The following is a 15,846-nucleotide window of genomic DNA, read 5'->3' as shown; positions in this document are numbered from 1 at the left end:
GACCAGGCTGGCCTCGAACTCACAGAGATCCGCCTGCCTCTGCCTCCCGAGTGCTGGGATTACAGGCGTGCGCCACCACCGCCCGGCCTATAATATTCTTAATACAGATATATTTTTAGGAGCTTTTGCTGTCACAACCCCCCTCAGGTTACACTTAGTTATTTTATATGTATGTATACAGCATGTGGAGATCAGAGGATGACATGTAAGAGTCGTTTCTTTTCTAGCTTGTGGGGTTAGTTTTTAGGGGTCACAGTCACCACTGATGTAAGTCTGGTCCTTTTGCAGGTGGCACCATCATTCCTGGGTGAGAGTAAGATTTGAGAAAGGAATCAAGAGATTAGTTTTAGAGATTTTTTTTTTTTCTCTAAAAAGAAAAATACCAGGATATTCTATTTGTAAGAAAGTTAGCTCTCCCTCCCTCTCTCCTTCCCTCCCCACCTTAACCCCTTTCCTCTTGTTTTTCTTCTGCCTCTTTTACTCCCTTGCCTTCTCTTAGGAGGCTCAAAATGACAAAAGTAGAACCACACCTTAAAGAGTCCTTTGGTCCAATCATACATCCAGACTTGGGTTCTCAATGCAGCTTCCCCATCAGGCTATGCTTGCTTGATGACCTCTTAGGACACTCACTACCCACTGACTCATAAATTTGCTCTTATTAATAGATGCTAATGTTTAATGAGCTCTTACTGTATGACTGACATATGGCTACATAAGTTATGTCACCAAATTCCGCTGGCAACATGAACCCATAAGTATAGGTCATAGTTAGATTTATAGACAGCAACAAGTAAGGATGGGGAGCTCAGGACACCTTGTAGTTCACTGAGTAACACCTCTTGGGCCTTTGGCTATTAGTTCTGTATGCATTGACACTGGTAATCCTTTAAAAACATTTTAAGAGGGCTGGAGAGAAGGCTCAGAGGTTAAGAGCACTGGCTGCTCTTCCAGAGATTTAATTCCCAGCAACCACATGATGGGTCACAACCATCTGTAATGAGATCTGGTGCCCTCTTCTGGCAGGCATGGATACATGCAGGCAAAACACTGCATACATAATTAATAAATAAATCTCAAAAATGTTAAGAAATCTGTGTTTTGGACTCTAAATCTCTTAGGTTAACAACGTGATTAAGATTCTATAGTAGCCAGGCATAGGGGTACATGGCCTTAATTCCAGTACTAGGGAGGCAGAGGCAGGCAGACCTCTAAGTTAAAGCTAGCCTGGTCTACATAGAGCATTCCCAAGACAGCCAGGGCTATGTAGTGAGAGAAAAATGGGGCCGGAGAGATGACTCAGTGGTTAAGAGCACTGGCTGCTCTTCCAGAGGTTGTGAGTTCAATTCCCAGCAACCACATGGTGGCTCACAATCATCTGTAATGAGATCTGGCATCCTCAGAATGTTGTATACATAATAAATAAATAAATCTAAAAAAAAAAAATCTTAAAAAAAGAAAAAAGCAAAGCAAAGCAAAACAAAAAAACCCCAAAAGATTCTGTAGTGTTTTCTTTCCTACTATGGGTCTTCTCCACTTGTCCCATAATTTTTCTCATCCCTTTACAACCCATCCCTTCTGAAGTTGACTAAAAGGCTGCGTAACATCCTTGCTCACGTGACTTACATGGGAGGCTACTTGTAGCCGTCTCCTTGTGTGTGGGCTTGGACAACATGGCTGACCCTTTCTGGTTGCTTGTCTCTGAGTGTGTAGGACTTTCTGACTACTAGTTCTCTATTAGTTTGAGTTTAGGTTTTGACCTCTGGGCAGGTTACCCAGAGAGCACACAAATCTCTCTGTATTGAAGTATCTAGCAGACACCACATCTGGAGTTCAAAGCTTTGAGTTAGGAGGGACTTTTGTTTCAGGGCTAGGCTGATTAGGAGAATCCACTCTGTACTTAGCTCAGAGCAGCTGACAAACGAGAATATAGGAGTGACTTGCCTGGCGGAGGTGGTTATGGCTATGCACGTAGGAGGCAGAGGTGGGCAGAGCTCTGTGAGTACGGGCACCAGCTGCCAGCCTGATGACTGAAGTCCATCCCTGGGACCCTACCTACATGGTGGAAGGAGAGAACTGACTCACACACAAAAAATTGTCCTCTGACCTTACTTTGAGTTATGACACAGGGACACGCACACAGTATATATTTTTAAGAGCCCCATAGCTTCTGCAGAGATGCATCCCAGAGCAGACCATTTGTAACACCAACCAGTGTACTAAAACACAGTAGTAGCTTTGTTTTTAAATACAATTTAATTTCTTGGAACTATTGTGATATTTAAGTGTCAAGCAAACAAAAACTGAAGCTAAACACGGGCATGGTGGCACATTCCTGTAATCCGGGCATTTGGAAAGGCGAAGGCTGAAAGATCAGAAGTTAAAAGATCATTCTTTCTTTGAGGCTAACCTGGTCTACAAAGTGAGTTTCAGGACAGCCAGGGCTGTTATACAGAGAAACCCTGTCTTGGAAAATAAATAAACAAGACAAAACAAAACAAAACACAAATCTTCATATCATATGGGCTTCCAGGAAGAGGAAATAAGCATCCTCAGGACATTTCACTCCAAGCCTCAAACAATGAGAGAGTGCGTTACTTCAGTAGCTCCCTCATTCCTTGACAGGAAGGGAAGTCACCACATTCTTTGGTAGGAAGTTGCATCTTTTTCAGTTTTTTTAGATTGATTTTGAGAGCTTTGCTTGCGTGTATGTGTACCACAAGTGCACAGGGTGCCTATTGAGGCCAAAAGAGGAATTCAGGGTCCCTGGAACTGTGGAGTTACAGAGGGTTACACGCTGCCATGTGGGTGCAAAAACAGGAGAACTCCACTGCTGAAAGCGGTCCTCTTACCTCTGCATTCCCACTGCCACCCTCACATCCCACAAAACAGTGGGGCTAATTCCTCAGTTTACTAGCCCACTCCCACCCTTAAGAGTGCCTTTTCCTTTCTTAATAAGTAGTCTAGGGGACAGAGAGATGGCTCAGTGGTTTAAGGCACTTGCTATTGCAGAGGACCAAGGTTCAAGTCCCATCACCCACATGGCAGTTCAGGACCCTCTGTAACAAGATCCAATGTTTTCTTCTGGTTTATGTGGGCACCAGGTACACACAGTGTGTATACACGTAGGCAAAATACTCATGCACATAAAATAGAACTAAGCAGTCTATTTCTATTTTTGTCCCTAACTTAAAAGGCATGATTTTTCTCTCCATCTCCTGGAATGCCAGATCTTCACGTAAACCGTAGTATATTTTTCTCTTAAACTCCAATAAAATTCTCCTTGAGCTTCAAAAATAAGAGTAAATAAAAATTAAAAATTAAGTAAATAAATAAGCCGGGCGGTGGTGGCGCACGCCTTTAATCCCAGCACTCGGGAGGCAGAGGCAGGCGGATCTCTGGGAGTTCGAGACCAGCCTGGTCTACAGAGCTAGTTCCAGGACAGGCTCCAAAGCCACAGAGAAACCCTGTCTCGAAAAAACAAAACAAAACAAACAAAAAAAAAGTAAATAAATAAATAAAAGCAGAGAGAAAATAGGTCCTGGCTTTACGTTAGCACACTCTAAGTTAAGTTGTGGTGGCTGGTAGGACTGTGACAGTTCTATAAATGGTCTGGGGTGGTATCTATGCAAACTTCTTTTTGTTTGTTTTTTAAGACAGGGTTTCTTTTTTTGATAACAGCTCTGGCTGTCCTGGAACTTGCTTCATAGACCAGGCTGGCCTTGAATTCACAGAGATCTGCTTGCCTCTGCCTCTGAGTATGCCACCACTATCTGGCTTCTATTCTTGTTTTGTGTGTGCATACACAAATGTTCTGTCCTATCTACTGGTAAGACTGACAAGTCAGGGTGAATTTATGGTGGAGTTCTATCAGCAACAAAAGCTTTAAATTTCTGCATTTTCTCTTGTAGATGAGACAAAAGGACCCCGTGAAAGGAATGACAGCAGATGACTAATGCCACCCACCCCTTCTGCACTGTATGTACTGGATTTCATTGTCACTGTGCATGCCTTAAAACACAGTCCTTGAGGCCTCTGGAGCTCACTGTGGAATGAGAAAATCATCATTTCTCATCCTTTGCTCTAGTAATAGTGGTGACTGCTTGCTAAAGACTGAACTTCTGGGTTACTGTGGAAAGGAATTATGGCTGTTAGCTTTCAGGGATGTGGTTTTGTTTTTGTTTATCTTTTTTGTTTATTTTAGTTTTGGTTTTTCGAGACAGGGTTTCTCTGTAACTTTGGAGTCTGTCCTGGAATTAGCTCAGTAGACCAGGCTTGCCTTGAACTCACAGAGATCCGCCTGCGTCTGCCTCCCTGAGTGCTGGGATTAAAGGTTTATGGCACTGTTGCCCGGCTGGAGGACATGCTTAAAAAGAGCAGTGCAGAGGGACATGGCAGGGTGAGACAAGTGGAGGTGTGCAGTGGAGGTCAGTTCATTGCCACTCATCACTCTTCCTCACATGTAGCTTGAGTCACTCTAAGTTCAAGATGGCATGCTGGGGTACTTCCTATACTCATGCCAGCATCAACTCTAGCTCCCTAACACTGGCATTCCCTACTCTTCCCTTGGAAAACTAGCTGGGCAGCTGTAGCATTTACTTCATAGTGTTCATTCACATTTGATACCCTCTGGTACTAATACACTAAGTAACTCTGTCTTAACAAAGGCAGTATCTTCCAGATGCTGTGAGACTAGTTACCAGGTCATAGGGCCAAGATAGGTGTCCCTTGTTTTACCTGTCATTCTTCCTCAAGGCTTGTCCTTCTGTTAGAGCCCAATGCTGACTCTCCTCCAGTGTGCCTGTGTACTTCAAGACTCATTCTGAGCCGAGCGGTGGTGGCGCACGCCTTTAATCCCAGCACTTGGGAGGCAAAGGCAGGCGGATCTTTGTGAGTTCGAGACCAGCCTGGTCTACAAGAGCTAGTTCCAGGACAGGCTCCAAAACCACAGAGAAACCCTGTCTTGAAAAACCAAAAAAAAAAAAAAAAGACTCATTCTGCAACACAGAATCAAACACCTGACTCTGCCCCCAGTTAGACTGTGAGAAAACTATTTGATTAAAGAAGACTGAGCACCCTGTAGCATCAAAAGGCTAAGGAAACCTAGGACATTTTTGCTCTCTGGTTGTTCTGTGGTCTTTTTCTTCCAGTGCTGAGGATCAAACCCTGGACCATGTGCATGCTAGGCAAGCAGTATCCCCAGCCTAACCCATGTTCTTTAGTAGTTTCTGGGAGATGGAAAGGGGGAGGATTAAGTAGATGCCAGTTCTGCAGTCACTATCAGAGCCTTAGTACCCTTTCTTCTTAGGGCCTCCACCAATTGACATCCTTCCTCCTGAAATTCCTCCACTCAACATGATTTATTGTATGCTTCTGTTTTTCCTTGTTGCTTCCTAAATAATTTCTATTTCTTTTCTAGTTTTGCAAGACAGTGGTCAACAGGAAGGCCCAGCAGCTCCACCCTCCTGAGTGGCAGGCCGTCTTTGGATGCAGCCTTTCTGTGCTCATTCTTCAGGCAACTTTCAGTCCCTTACTGTAGCTATTTCTAGATGCCCTTTAACATTGTGAACAAATAGACCGTCTGGTATTACAAAGCCTGTGTGTGCGGGAGCCTGATCCTCTAAGATATATGGTGTACGCTGCTGTATTTACAGCTCACCCCCTCTCCATTGTGTCCTGACCCATTTCTGTATGCCTCCCCCCCTTTATTTCCAAGTGACATTTTTAGTCTTTCAAACTAGCTGCCTTTTGTGATATTATTTAAGCTCACTTATTTCAGCCTTGGGATAAACTGAGCTATTTTGCTTCCTGGGCAGATCTTTGGCAATGTTAAGTATTCACTTGGGGAAAGAGGAGGAGTTAAAAATTCAGAGATACCTGCCCCCAGTTCCACACAGTAGGAATGTGGCTTCCTAATCCTGACCTCTGCTCCTTGTAATCTCTTGTTCGAGTGCTCTAAGTATCAAGAAGGTACCCAAGGCCCAGCCAGTCTAAGGAAATTTAGCAAATAATAAATAACCCCTACACAAGTCATTGCATCTCTGGTTAATATTCTTAGATATCTTGGCTTCTCAGCCCTCCTGTTGCCCACTCTGTCTGAATCTCTTTGTAGAGCCTACAAGAAACCCATCAGTCCCCACCTGGAGAATGTCCAGTGTGGCCTGTAGACGCCGATCAGACCCCTGAGGAGCTCTGTATGTCCATGCTCCTCTTCCCTTTTGGGCTGGTGCTGCCACTCAGCAATAATCCTATCTGTGCTTTCTTAGGTCCCTCTCCTCTTTGAGGCTGGTTAGGATACAAGAGTCCTGGTCTTTTCATGCTGCACAAAACAAGCATGCCGAAAGCTTTTTCTTCCCTAGCAAACACATCTCTTCCTGTTTCCAATCCCTGGAGAGGAGTTTGCAGATTAAGAACTCAGTTCATCCTGCCCCATGCTGAGTTCTGTGCTGGACAATCAAAAGCAAGCAGTAACTGTAGCCTAGAACTCTTCCCACAGTAGGCTGGTGAAGCCCATGCTTGGTAGGGAATAGAAGCTACTAGTTTCTATTAGAGCGCATTCTAGTTTTTCTAGATTGGCAGAAACTGAGTATGCCTTCCTGGTGGGAGAATGTGATATAGTTGTGTCACCTGACATTTCCCAAGCCTTGTTTAGTCAGTCAGCCCAACCTGTAGTGATCCAAGCCCTTGCTAGCCTAGGTATCTGTTAGAGACCAAGCCTCTGTTAGGGAGGAAGTAGAATGGAGTAATTGATCCTTGTTTTTGTCAGTTTGTTTGCCTTACTCATTTCTAAGTGCAATAAGGAGGTATCTCACAGGACTGCACCTGTGACATTCAGATTGATGCTTCCCTGTGATCCTGGAGCAAGGGTGGACAGATTTTGGCCCCTCAGAATGGTTAGCTCTTTTGAGACCAGATGTCCTGTTACAGAAGCCTCCTCTGTATTAGTCCTCACCTTGTGGAGTCTTTAGGAACACACTTGGGACATCTTGGTTGGTGATTAGCATCTCAGCTGCTATAGTAGTATGGGAAAACTGGAGAAGAGGCATTCCTAACAGAGAAAAATAGAAGTTCTCCTACAAGCTCTGTACTACCTGCCAATCATATTTGTGCTTACAGATTTTCCTTCTTCATTGACTAGGTTGAAGTCCAGATGTGGGTTATCTTGAGAGAAACTCTAAGCAAACAGTTGTTTATGTGGTGTGAGGTCGGAGGAAGTTTGTCTCCTTCAGCACTTTGTGATCCACACATTAGTCCCATCAGCTCCAGTCAGGCTTGCTCTTATCTGCCTTTGCTCTAGCTCCTCCTGCCTCCCACCTGTTGCCCACCTGTGAAAGCATCCAAATGTTACAAACTAGAATTTCCTGAGATCAGCCTGGATTTAGGGCTCCTGCCCACATAAATACAAAATAGGGATGTCCCTGGTCTGTCCCATCCCCATGGATGGTGTTGCTGCTGGGCAAGGTTGACTTGTAACTATCCCCTCCCCACCCCACCCCACCCCACCCCCACAAAACAAAACAAAAAGACCTGACTCTCACTCAGAGGCTCAAGTCTGTGATACTCCCGTTAGACTTCCAGGGCCCTACAGCAAACTAAAAGCAGTGATGCCTCTGCACAAGGCCTCTTGCCTCTGGCCTCCCTGTGGAGAGGCATTGGGGAGGGACAGGACAGGGTCAGAGTCGTGGGCGCGTGTATATCCTTCCAAGTTCTCCTTTTCCAGTCCCCCCTGGGACCCTGACTTACTTGGGGTGGTTCTTAGTGCTGCTTCTTTTACAAACCACACTTTGTAGAACTGACTAGATAACCGTGTTGATTTAATGTGAGTTTGTGCCTTTTTGTCTCAATCTTCCAATGCAGGTATATTGGGAAAAAGCAGTCTAATAAAATCCTAGACAGAGTTTTCTGGAGTCCAGCTTATTAGTGATGTTCCTATATCCATTTTTCAAATTAGGCACTCTTCAAGCTCCTACTGATGTCTTCCCAATTTACCAGGGTAGGATTATGAAAAGATAAATTGGTGTCTCTGAAATTTTATTTTATGTAAATAAAGTATTCCTTGTCCAAAAAGGGAAAAAAAATTACATTTTCCATTCGGGCTGGGGATTCAACAACTCAGTGATAGTACTTACTTAACCTAGCAGATAGGAAAAAGTCACATTAAAATATTCCCTTGTCAGTTCAATTTACTTAAGCAACAATACATATCTCAATTAGCCATTTTCACTTTTGTCTCTTTTAGTAGACTAAGCAATTCATTCATTCAATCAGGCTTTTCGAGACAGGATTTCTCTGTGTAGCGCTGACTTTCCTGGAACTCACTTTGTGGACCAGGCTAACCTTGAACTCACAGAGATCTGCTCGCCTCTACCTCCTAGGTGCTGGGATTAAAGGTGTGCACCACCACTGTCTGGATACTATTCTTCTTTTTAAAGTAGTGGACAGTTTTATTTTGAGGGAGAAGAACAACAGGGCAGGCAAGCCCTTGGGAACTGTTTGAAGAAGAAAAAACCCTTCTGTGAGCAGCCACATGGTGTAGAGGTTGGGTAGAAAGGGTGAAAAAACCCAAAGAACCAGGGGACACATGCCTGGCTTTGGAAAAGAATCACTTTGGGGGCTGGAAAGATGGCTCCTTCAGAGGACCAGAGTTTAGTTCTCAGCACCTGCGTCACAGTTTCCAACTGTCTGTCACTCCAGCTCCAGGGCTCTGATGCCTCAAATCTTCAGAGGCACCTGCACCCACATAATTAAAATAAAAATCTTGTTTAAAGGCTGGCCATGGCGCCACAGGTCTTTCTTCCAAGTATTTGGGAGGCAGAGGCAGGTGGATCTCTGTTTTGAGGTCAGCCTGGTCTAAAGAGAGTGCTAGACCAGGTTTACTAATTTCACTGTAAGCAGGGACAGACAACAGTAACAAAACTAGTATTGGTTTGTCTTTGTTTTTGTTTTTCCTTTATGAATAATATGCATCAGGGGCATGCCTGGTACCGAGAGAGATCAAGAGTGCCTTGGATCCCTTGGAACTGGAGTTAGGGTGATTATGAACCACTTTGTGGGTAGTGGGAACAAAAGCCAGGTTTCTCTGTAAGTGCTCTTAACCCTCTCCAGTCCTTTAAGTTTTATTGCTGTGTTTATGGCTGCGTGTAGAAGTCAGGGGACAACTTGGAGTGCTACTATCCTTCCACACACCGTAAATCAAGCACAGATATTAAGACTTGGGTGCAGAAGTTGTCCCCTCCCCGTCGGTTTTGAGAAACCTAAGACAGCTCAAGCTGTCCTCAAATTTGAAGTAACATCCTGCCTCAGCGTCCTGGGATTAGATACACACCACTACTCCTAGTACGAGAACATACTTCTATAGAGCAGGTGTGGCCCACCCACCGTGAGGTGCCAAAAAAGCAGGATCTTTAACTTGGTTTTCCTGTGTGAATCTCATCAAGTTTGGTAAAAAACTGCGTTTTCCTGGGGGATGTCAGAACCCTGAAAACAATCCTCTGCTTTCGAAAACAACAACAAAAACAAACAAAAAAAACCCCCCTAAGAACCAAAGACCTAAAGGAAATAAGTCGAAGTGAGTCTGGCAGAGTAAATAATCATGACCAGTCGAGTATACACCAAATAGGAGCCACGACTTGTTTTTCAGTCACTGGTGGCTAATTTTCCGAGCCCAGGAGCCCCAAAACATGCTTTGTATTCAGCAAAACTAGGTTCGAGCTGGGCGTGATGCTGCACTCACGTAACCTCGGCTTTGAAATGGGAGAATCGGCTTGTTCTGCAGAACAAGCTCCAGGACTACCAGCGAGACTCTCGGGGAAATAACACCAAGCGATGACCAGAGAGTCACTTAAAAGAAAGCAAGTGCTCTGTGACCCTTAGGAGGCTGCCAACGAACGGGGTGAGGCCAGCGTCCGCACCCTGCGCACTCCCCGAGTCTGAGGGTGGGCAGACAACAGTGAGGACCGCAGGCCAAGGGATCGTCTCGAGGCAGCCGAGGCCGTGCTCCACAGTAACTTCCGCCCGCAACGCCCCCAACGCCCTCGCGCAAGGCAGGCTGGGAGTGCGGGCCCGGCGGCCGCACCGCGGCCCCCTCGCTCGTCAATGCGGGCCGTGTGGCGTCGGGGGTAGGTGACACATAGGACACGCCTCTCTTCGTCTCCGAGCCCATCTCCACTCCGCCTCTGGGCGTCACACTCTGCCGGAGAGTCCCGCCTCTGTCCCCCAACCGCACCCCACAGTCCTGGTTGCTCACGATCCGCCTCCTACGGAAGCCGAAGCGCACAGTCAGAATCCGGAAGAAAAACAACCTGGAGGGAACAGTGCCGCTGTTACCGGCGACCTAGGGCTGCTCCGGCCCGCACTGGCTGGAGCGCGGAGACAAGAGCCTACGGGGTCACCGCTTGGGAATGATGTCGGCTGCGTGTCCACGGAGGCCGAACGCTCCGAAATGCTGTGTACTCAGGTGAGCAGGCAGTTGTAGGCCGATTGGTTTCTGGCGGTTCGCTGTCTTCGGTCCAGTCAGATTTGTGGGGCTGGGTACGGAACCACAGTGGGATCAAGAGGACAGGACCACAAGGCTACCCTAGTTTGGACCCCCAGATTCTGCCAGGCCAGTGTTGATGGGCTGTTAGACCTGATGCCCGCCCTAAACTTGGACTGCCGAATTGGTCACTGCAGAAGCTTCCTAAGCAAGTGTCCAGTTGGTTTTTAGAGCACACAAACTACTAAGTGTCTAAGACATTCGTCCCTTCAGCTGTAGATCAGACGTTTTCTTCCTACTTCTCATCAGCAGTACATCACGGGGTCTTTTTGATCCGGTTATGATCTCTAGAAATCCGAAATCAGATTTAGATAAGATCCTTTAGGAGAGAAGCCTGGTCTCATGCTTGCTCTTTAATCACGAGGAACGCCACTAATCATCCAATTGAGCGTAAATCATAGCGCATGGATTTGCTGCTAATGATCAAAACTGAGAACAGGGATAAGAAATACCGAATTTTATTCTTGATCCACTTAGCTTAAGTGCCTGAGGATACAAGAAGCCATTGAGTAAAAAGGTTACCTGCCTTAATCCTCTGTTGGACACCAGGGGGAGACCGTCCCTCAGCGGGCCTGAGAAGGTGGTTTTTGTATTTTGTTTATATTCACAGGGAGAGGCAGGAAGTTGCTTTAAGCTAGCCAAGAAACGTTTTACAAGTCATGCTTCTTAGAACATGCACCTCTAAGACAGGGTCTGGTGGACAGAAGCTGTTACAGAACGGCCTGCCCTTCCCCTTCAGGACATTCAGTATTCCTGGAATTCACACGCTTCCTCTCTGTAGTCTGAGCTCCTGCTTGCTCTGTCCTGGGAATAGTGTGGGCCTCTTGGAGCGTTGCTATAGCAACATGCTCACTCAAGGGCTCTGCGAGTCTTCGCTTTCCTGAACTTCTGATAGAATATCATGGTTTTTAGAGCTGCTCTTATTTCTCCTGATGCTCTGGGACTTGTAGGGAGCTGAGATTGGAATGTTATTCCCCAGTTGATGACATTTCCCAATAGAGTAGACTATTGAGATAGATAAGCCTGTTCCTTAGAAACTTGTACTTAGGTTCCCTGAAGGCCTTGGAAGAATATGCTGTGTTCCAGGGATCTGTGAGATCTGTGAGATCGGAGTGAGAAATAAATAAATAAATAAATAAATAAAATAAGTGTGCTGCTTATTTTGTTCTTTTATGAACTTTCTGATCTCGTGGCTCTGAGGCATGATTAGGTACAATCAACCACCAATGCCTTCTTGGTGCTCTTAGGAAGCTATAGGTTGAGGAGCAGGAGGACAAAGTTGCTGGCTGAGCCACAGAAGATGGATGAGGTGTAGATAGCTGGAAGAGTTAATGCGTTAACAAATTTCTGGCTATCCAACTCATCATTCATTCCTTTGCCTGGCCAAAGCTCCTTTTGTGTTCCCCTTGGCACCTCTGTGTCAGGTGCTGCTGGAGTATGAGCAGTTGTGAACCTGAGTAGAGCAGCCAGTTCAAAGGAAGAGATTCCTGATTCAGGGATAAAAGGGAAGGCAAAGACTTTCTAGTTCATTGCTCCTTTCCCCCTTTTCCTACAAGATGGAGAAACAAACTGGGCATGGCGGCACACAACTTTAATCCCAGAATTTAGGCAGCAGAGGAAGGCTGATCCCCCACCCCCCACACACACACCATGAGCTCCAGGCAAGCCTGATCTACATAAGGAGTCAGAGGCCAGGACTGCATAGTGGGACTCTGTTTCAAAAACAACAATCTAGAGGGCTGGAGAGATGGCTCAGGTTAAGAGCATTGCCTGTTCTTCCAAAGGTCCTGAGTTTAATTCCCAGCAACCATATGGTGGCTCACAACCATCTGTAATGGGGTCTGGTACCCTCTTCTGGCCTTCAGGCATATACACAGACAGAATATTGTATACATAATAAATAAATATTTAAAAAAAACAAAAAAACCAACAATCTAGCAAACATGCAGACACATTTCCCATGATCACTGCCGTGGAAGCCATTAACAGCCTAGGTCTTAGCCTCCGTTCTCTGTGACTTTCTTTAATATCTTTTCCACAGTATACATGTTCTGACATGGAATGTGGCCTCAGCAGCTCCCACTGTGGACCTCAGTGACCTACTTCAGCTGAACAACCAAGACCTGAATCTGGACATGTATATCATTGGGTAGGTATCTGAAGGGCTCCTCGTCCTCTGCCCCTGTGGAGGATGCTGGAACCTGTCCTCCCTTCATTTTGGAGTCTGGAGGTGAGGTACTTTCATTCTTTCTGGGCCTGGGTCATGTTTCTTGTCCTGGGTCAGCAATGGTCAGCAACAGCCACACAGCTAGGGAAGGGAGGAATTGTGGCCATCAGAACCCAGGTCTGAACGTCTGATAAGGCTGTACCCGATGTCTTTGGGAGAAGCAGTATCCTCCAGGCCAGGGCATGAGCCTCTGATGTGGAATGGTCAGTTTGCAGGAAATGAATTCTGGACTCATAAGCCTTCTTTCTGACGCTGCTTTTGAAGACCCATGGAGCAGTTTCTTCATGGATGTGCTTTCCCGCCTGAACTTTGTCAAGGTGAGATAAAAGTTCATGAGCAATAGAGGACTGTGTGTTCCCTTCTCTGACCCCCAGTCGCTTGTCTGGTGTGTTCCTCTTCTACTTAGCTTTTCCTGCTCTTTCCCATTCATTAAAAGGTCGAAACCTCACTCTGCACTCGGCTGCGTAGACCTTCTGTCTGCCTTGTGCCCCAGTCTGAACTGTGACTCCAGGGATAGTTTCACACCTAGATATCTATCACCCCGGAAGAGTTCCTAGTGGAGACGCATCAAGGCTTATTAATATCTCAGTGCCTACTCCTGTCCTAGCCTCCAGTCTCGGCAGCTGCCCAGCAGGAACTCTCAGTGTGGTGGTAGACTGTGAATAAGCTCCTGGTGTGTGTTGTTTTACGATCCTAACTCTTGACATAGAAATACTTTACAGATAAACCCAAGCTCAGAAATCACACAGGCTCTCTGGGATCTGAATCCAGATCTTTCAAACCTCAGAACTTGTGATCTAAAGTGTCGTATTTTACTGCTGTACTAGAGTATGCTAAGTCTGGCAGGAAATCCCAAGGCTAACCTACTGATATCACAGGCGACATGAATATCAAGTTGGGAGAGGGGAAGACAGGAGTAGTGGAAAGTACTTCTTAATCTGAGGGACCAGTTATATCATAGCATAATGATGGGAAGGCTTTAGGTCACTGGTTTATTTCTGCCCTGCACCCACAATGAATGTACAAACACCCATCCAGGGTCCCCAGTTCCCAGCTGCTTGGAAACACTAGAATTCTCTCTGTTTCTTTTCTAGGAGAGTTTTATTCTTCAGTATAAATTCTATTACCTAGTTTGCTCAGGGATGATTGAGCAAGAGCTGTGTGGCCCTCTGAGGAGGAGAGATACAAGACTAGGTGATGTTAGCCCCAGAGCCCCTTTCTCCCTATTCCCTCCACCCCCACCCCAAACAAACTGAAAAGACTCTCCTAGGAGATTTGGAGCTATTTCCTCATGGAGGGAAGAGCCTCCTCTCTCAGTGCTCATTTCTTCCCAAGACTTCATGAGTCCTCACGCCTTGACTAATTGGCAAGGGATTGGTAGAGTGGAATGGAGCCAAGGAAATTAGCTCAGCTTGTGGCAGGGGCACAACCCATTCTATTCATGTGGCCTCCTAAAATTGAGAGCTAGCCTAAGGTCTAAAACCCAAAGCCGATGCCTCTCCTTCCTTTGGCTGACCTGGACTTGAACACCCTGTATACAGCCAGTCCCTGGTAGGAATTTCCTGGCGGCTGTGTGTTGAGAACTCAGGGAGCCCTCTTTGCTGCCCCATGTCTAGTTGCCTCCTGCCAGCTCCTTTAGCTCCTCCTTCTTAGTTTCTTCCCACTGAAACTTTCCCTGGAAGGCTCTGGCTTTTCCTCACAACCCCACCCGTTCTCCCAGTCTCAGTGGGTCCTGCCCTCACTCCCTCCTATTTCCCCAGCTTCCTGCTGCTCTCTCATAAAGTAAACTAGACTTTGTGTTGAGGCCCAGTGGCCTAAACCTGCTCTGTTAGTTAGAAGTAAATGCACATCTTCTCCTGAATCTTGGTTTCTTGCTTTCTGTCCTGACCCGGGACTTGGTTCCTCATAGTATAGTCCTGCTTAGACTTCTGTTGCTATAGATAGTTGTGAATGGGGAAAAATAGAAAACTTGGGATGTAGTCAGTGGGAAAGCACATATGCTAGGCCAGAGATTTGTTTCTTGTTACAAAAAAAAAAAAAAATGAAGACAGAATGGAGGGTAAATTAGTATATATGTTTGTAGTGGCCTCAGAGAACTCAGGCTCCCAGACCTCTTTTGTCCAGTACTGACTTTGGGGTTCCCCCTACTTTGATTCTACTGCTGTACTAGGGCTGCTCCTGGACTGTGGGATCAAGTTTCATAATTCCTGGAAGGCCCCAGTATAGTTCTCCACCCGGAGATTTCCTCCTTGGCCTTTGCACCTCATGCTCCGGAAACAGCTACTGGAGTGGTGGGTGTACACAGTCCAGGCCTGAGAGGCAGGGTCATTAGGGATGGCCTCTTCCCACCCCACCTCTACAGCTAGCAATAGTAGACATTTTGGCAATCCCGAAACAGTCTTCCTAGTTCCCCTGCCTACCAGAATCTCAGCCGTACATTAGCAAGCCAGGACCAGTGATTTCTGACAGCTGTGGGAAAGCTTGAGCCGCTCCGTGGGTGTAGGTGCTTTCCCCAGCTCTGGAGCCTGTCCTCAGTACTCAGTTGCAACCCGTGTACATTGCCTTCACGGACATTGAACCACGGACTCTGAAGTTATTTATTCATTCACATTTCTGCAACCGTGTCTCCTGTTTCCCAGACTAACCTTAAACTCTTGATCCTCCTGCATCCACTTCCTGAGTGCTAGGATTACAGCATATGCCATCATGCCTAACTTTCTAGTTATGTGTAACACACACATACACACACACACCATTAATTTCATGGTGATTTTTTGCTGAACTAGGACATGTATAGAAAAATATTCAGATGGTTACTGAGCATGTATCAGGCACTGAAATTGGTCCTCAGTATTGTGGGGGGAAAGGAAGAAAAGTGAATGGGCACAGTAAGTAAGTGTTGTGTCAATGGATTTTAGTATTTGAGTTACCATCAGTCAACTCAGGATTCAAAACAGCACTCTAAAAGCTTCTCTCTTGTTCTTGCTTACATTTAAGAATCCCCATGCTAGCCGGGCGATGGTGGCGCACGCCTTTAATCCCAGCACTCGGGAGGCAGAGGCAGGCGGATCTCTGTGAGTTCGAGACC

The 15,846-nt window shown here is 46.1% G+C and overlaps 2 protein-coding genes across 3 annotated transcripts in view; both read left to right on the top strand.

Moving 5' to 3' along the window:
• Window positions 1-7,904, top strand: part of Pitpna (phosphatidylinositol transfer protein alpha) — a 44,057-nt gene extending 36,153 nt beyond the window's left edge. The window contains exons 11-12 of the mRNA XM_005349543.2: window positions 3,909-3,975; window positions 5,417-7,904. Coding sequence (XP_005349600.1) covers window positions 3,909-3,953 — 45 coding nt within the window. The 3' untranslated portion in view covers window positions 3,954-3,975; window positions 5,417-7,904. The remainder of the gene's footprint in view (window positions 1-3,908; window positions 3,976-5,416) is intronic.
• Window positions 7,905-10,071: 2,167 nt separating this feature from the next.
• Window positions 10,072-15,846, top strand: part of Inpp5k (inositol polyphosphate-5-phosphatase K) — a 22,548-nt gene continuing 16,773 nt past the window's right edge. Inside the window, exons 1-3 of one of the 2 annotated variants that reach the window (XM_005349541.2) lie at window positions 10,072-10,453; window positions 12,573-12,680; window positions 12,967-13,075. In XM_005349541.2, coding sequence (XP_005349598.1) covers window positions 10,398-10,453; window positions 12,573-12,680; window positions 12,967-13,075 — 273 coding nt within the window. In that variant the 5' untranslated portion in view covers window positions 10,072-10,397. Of the gene's footprint in view, window positions 10,454-12,572; window positions 12,681-12,966; window positions 13,076-15,846 lie in introns of those variants that run through there. The other variant, XM_026780555.1, reaches the window with a different exon arrangement.

This window comes from Microtus ochrogaster, chromosome 7 (assembly GCF_000317375.1).
Source record: "Microtus ochrogaster isolate Prairie Vole_2 chromosome 7, MicOch1.0, whole genome shotgun sequence".
In the NCBI taxonomy this organism is placed as follows: domain Eukaryota; kingdom Metazoa; phylum Chordata; class Mammalia; order Rodentia; family Cricetidae; genus Microtus; species Microtus ochrogaster.
This window is presented reverse-complemented; position numbering and strand designations above follow the sequence as displayed.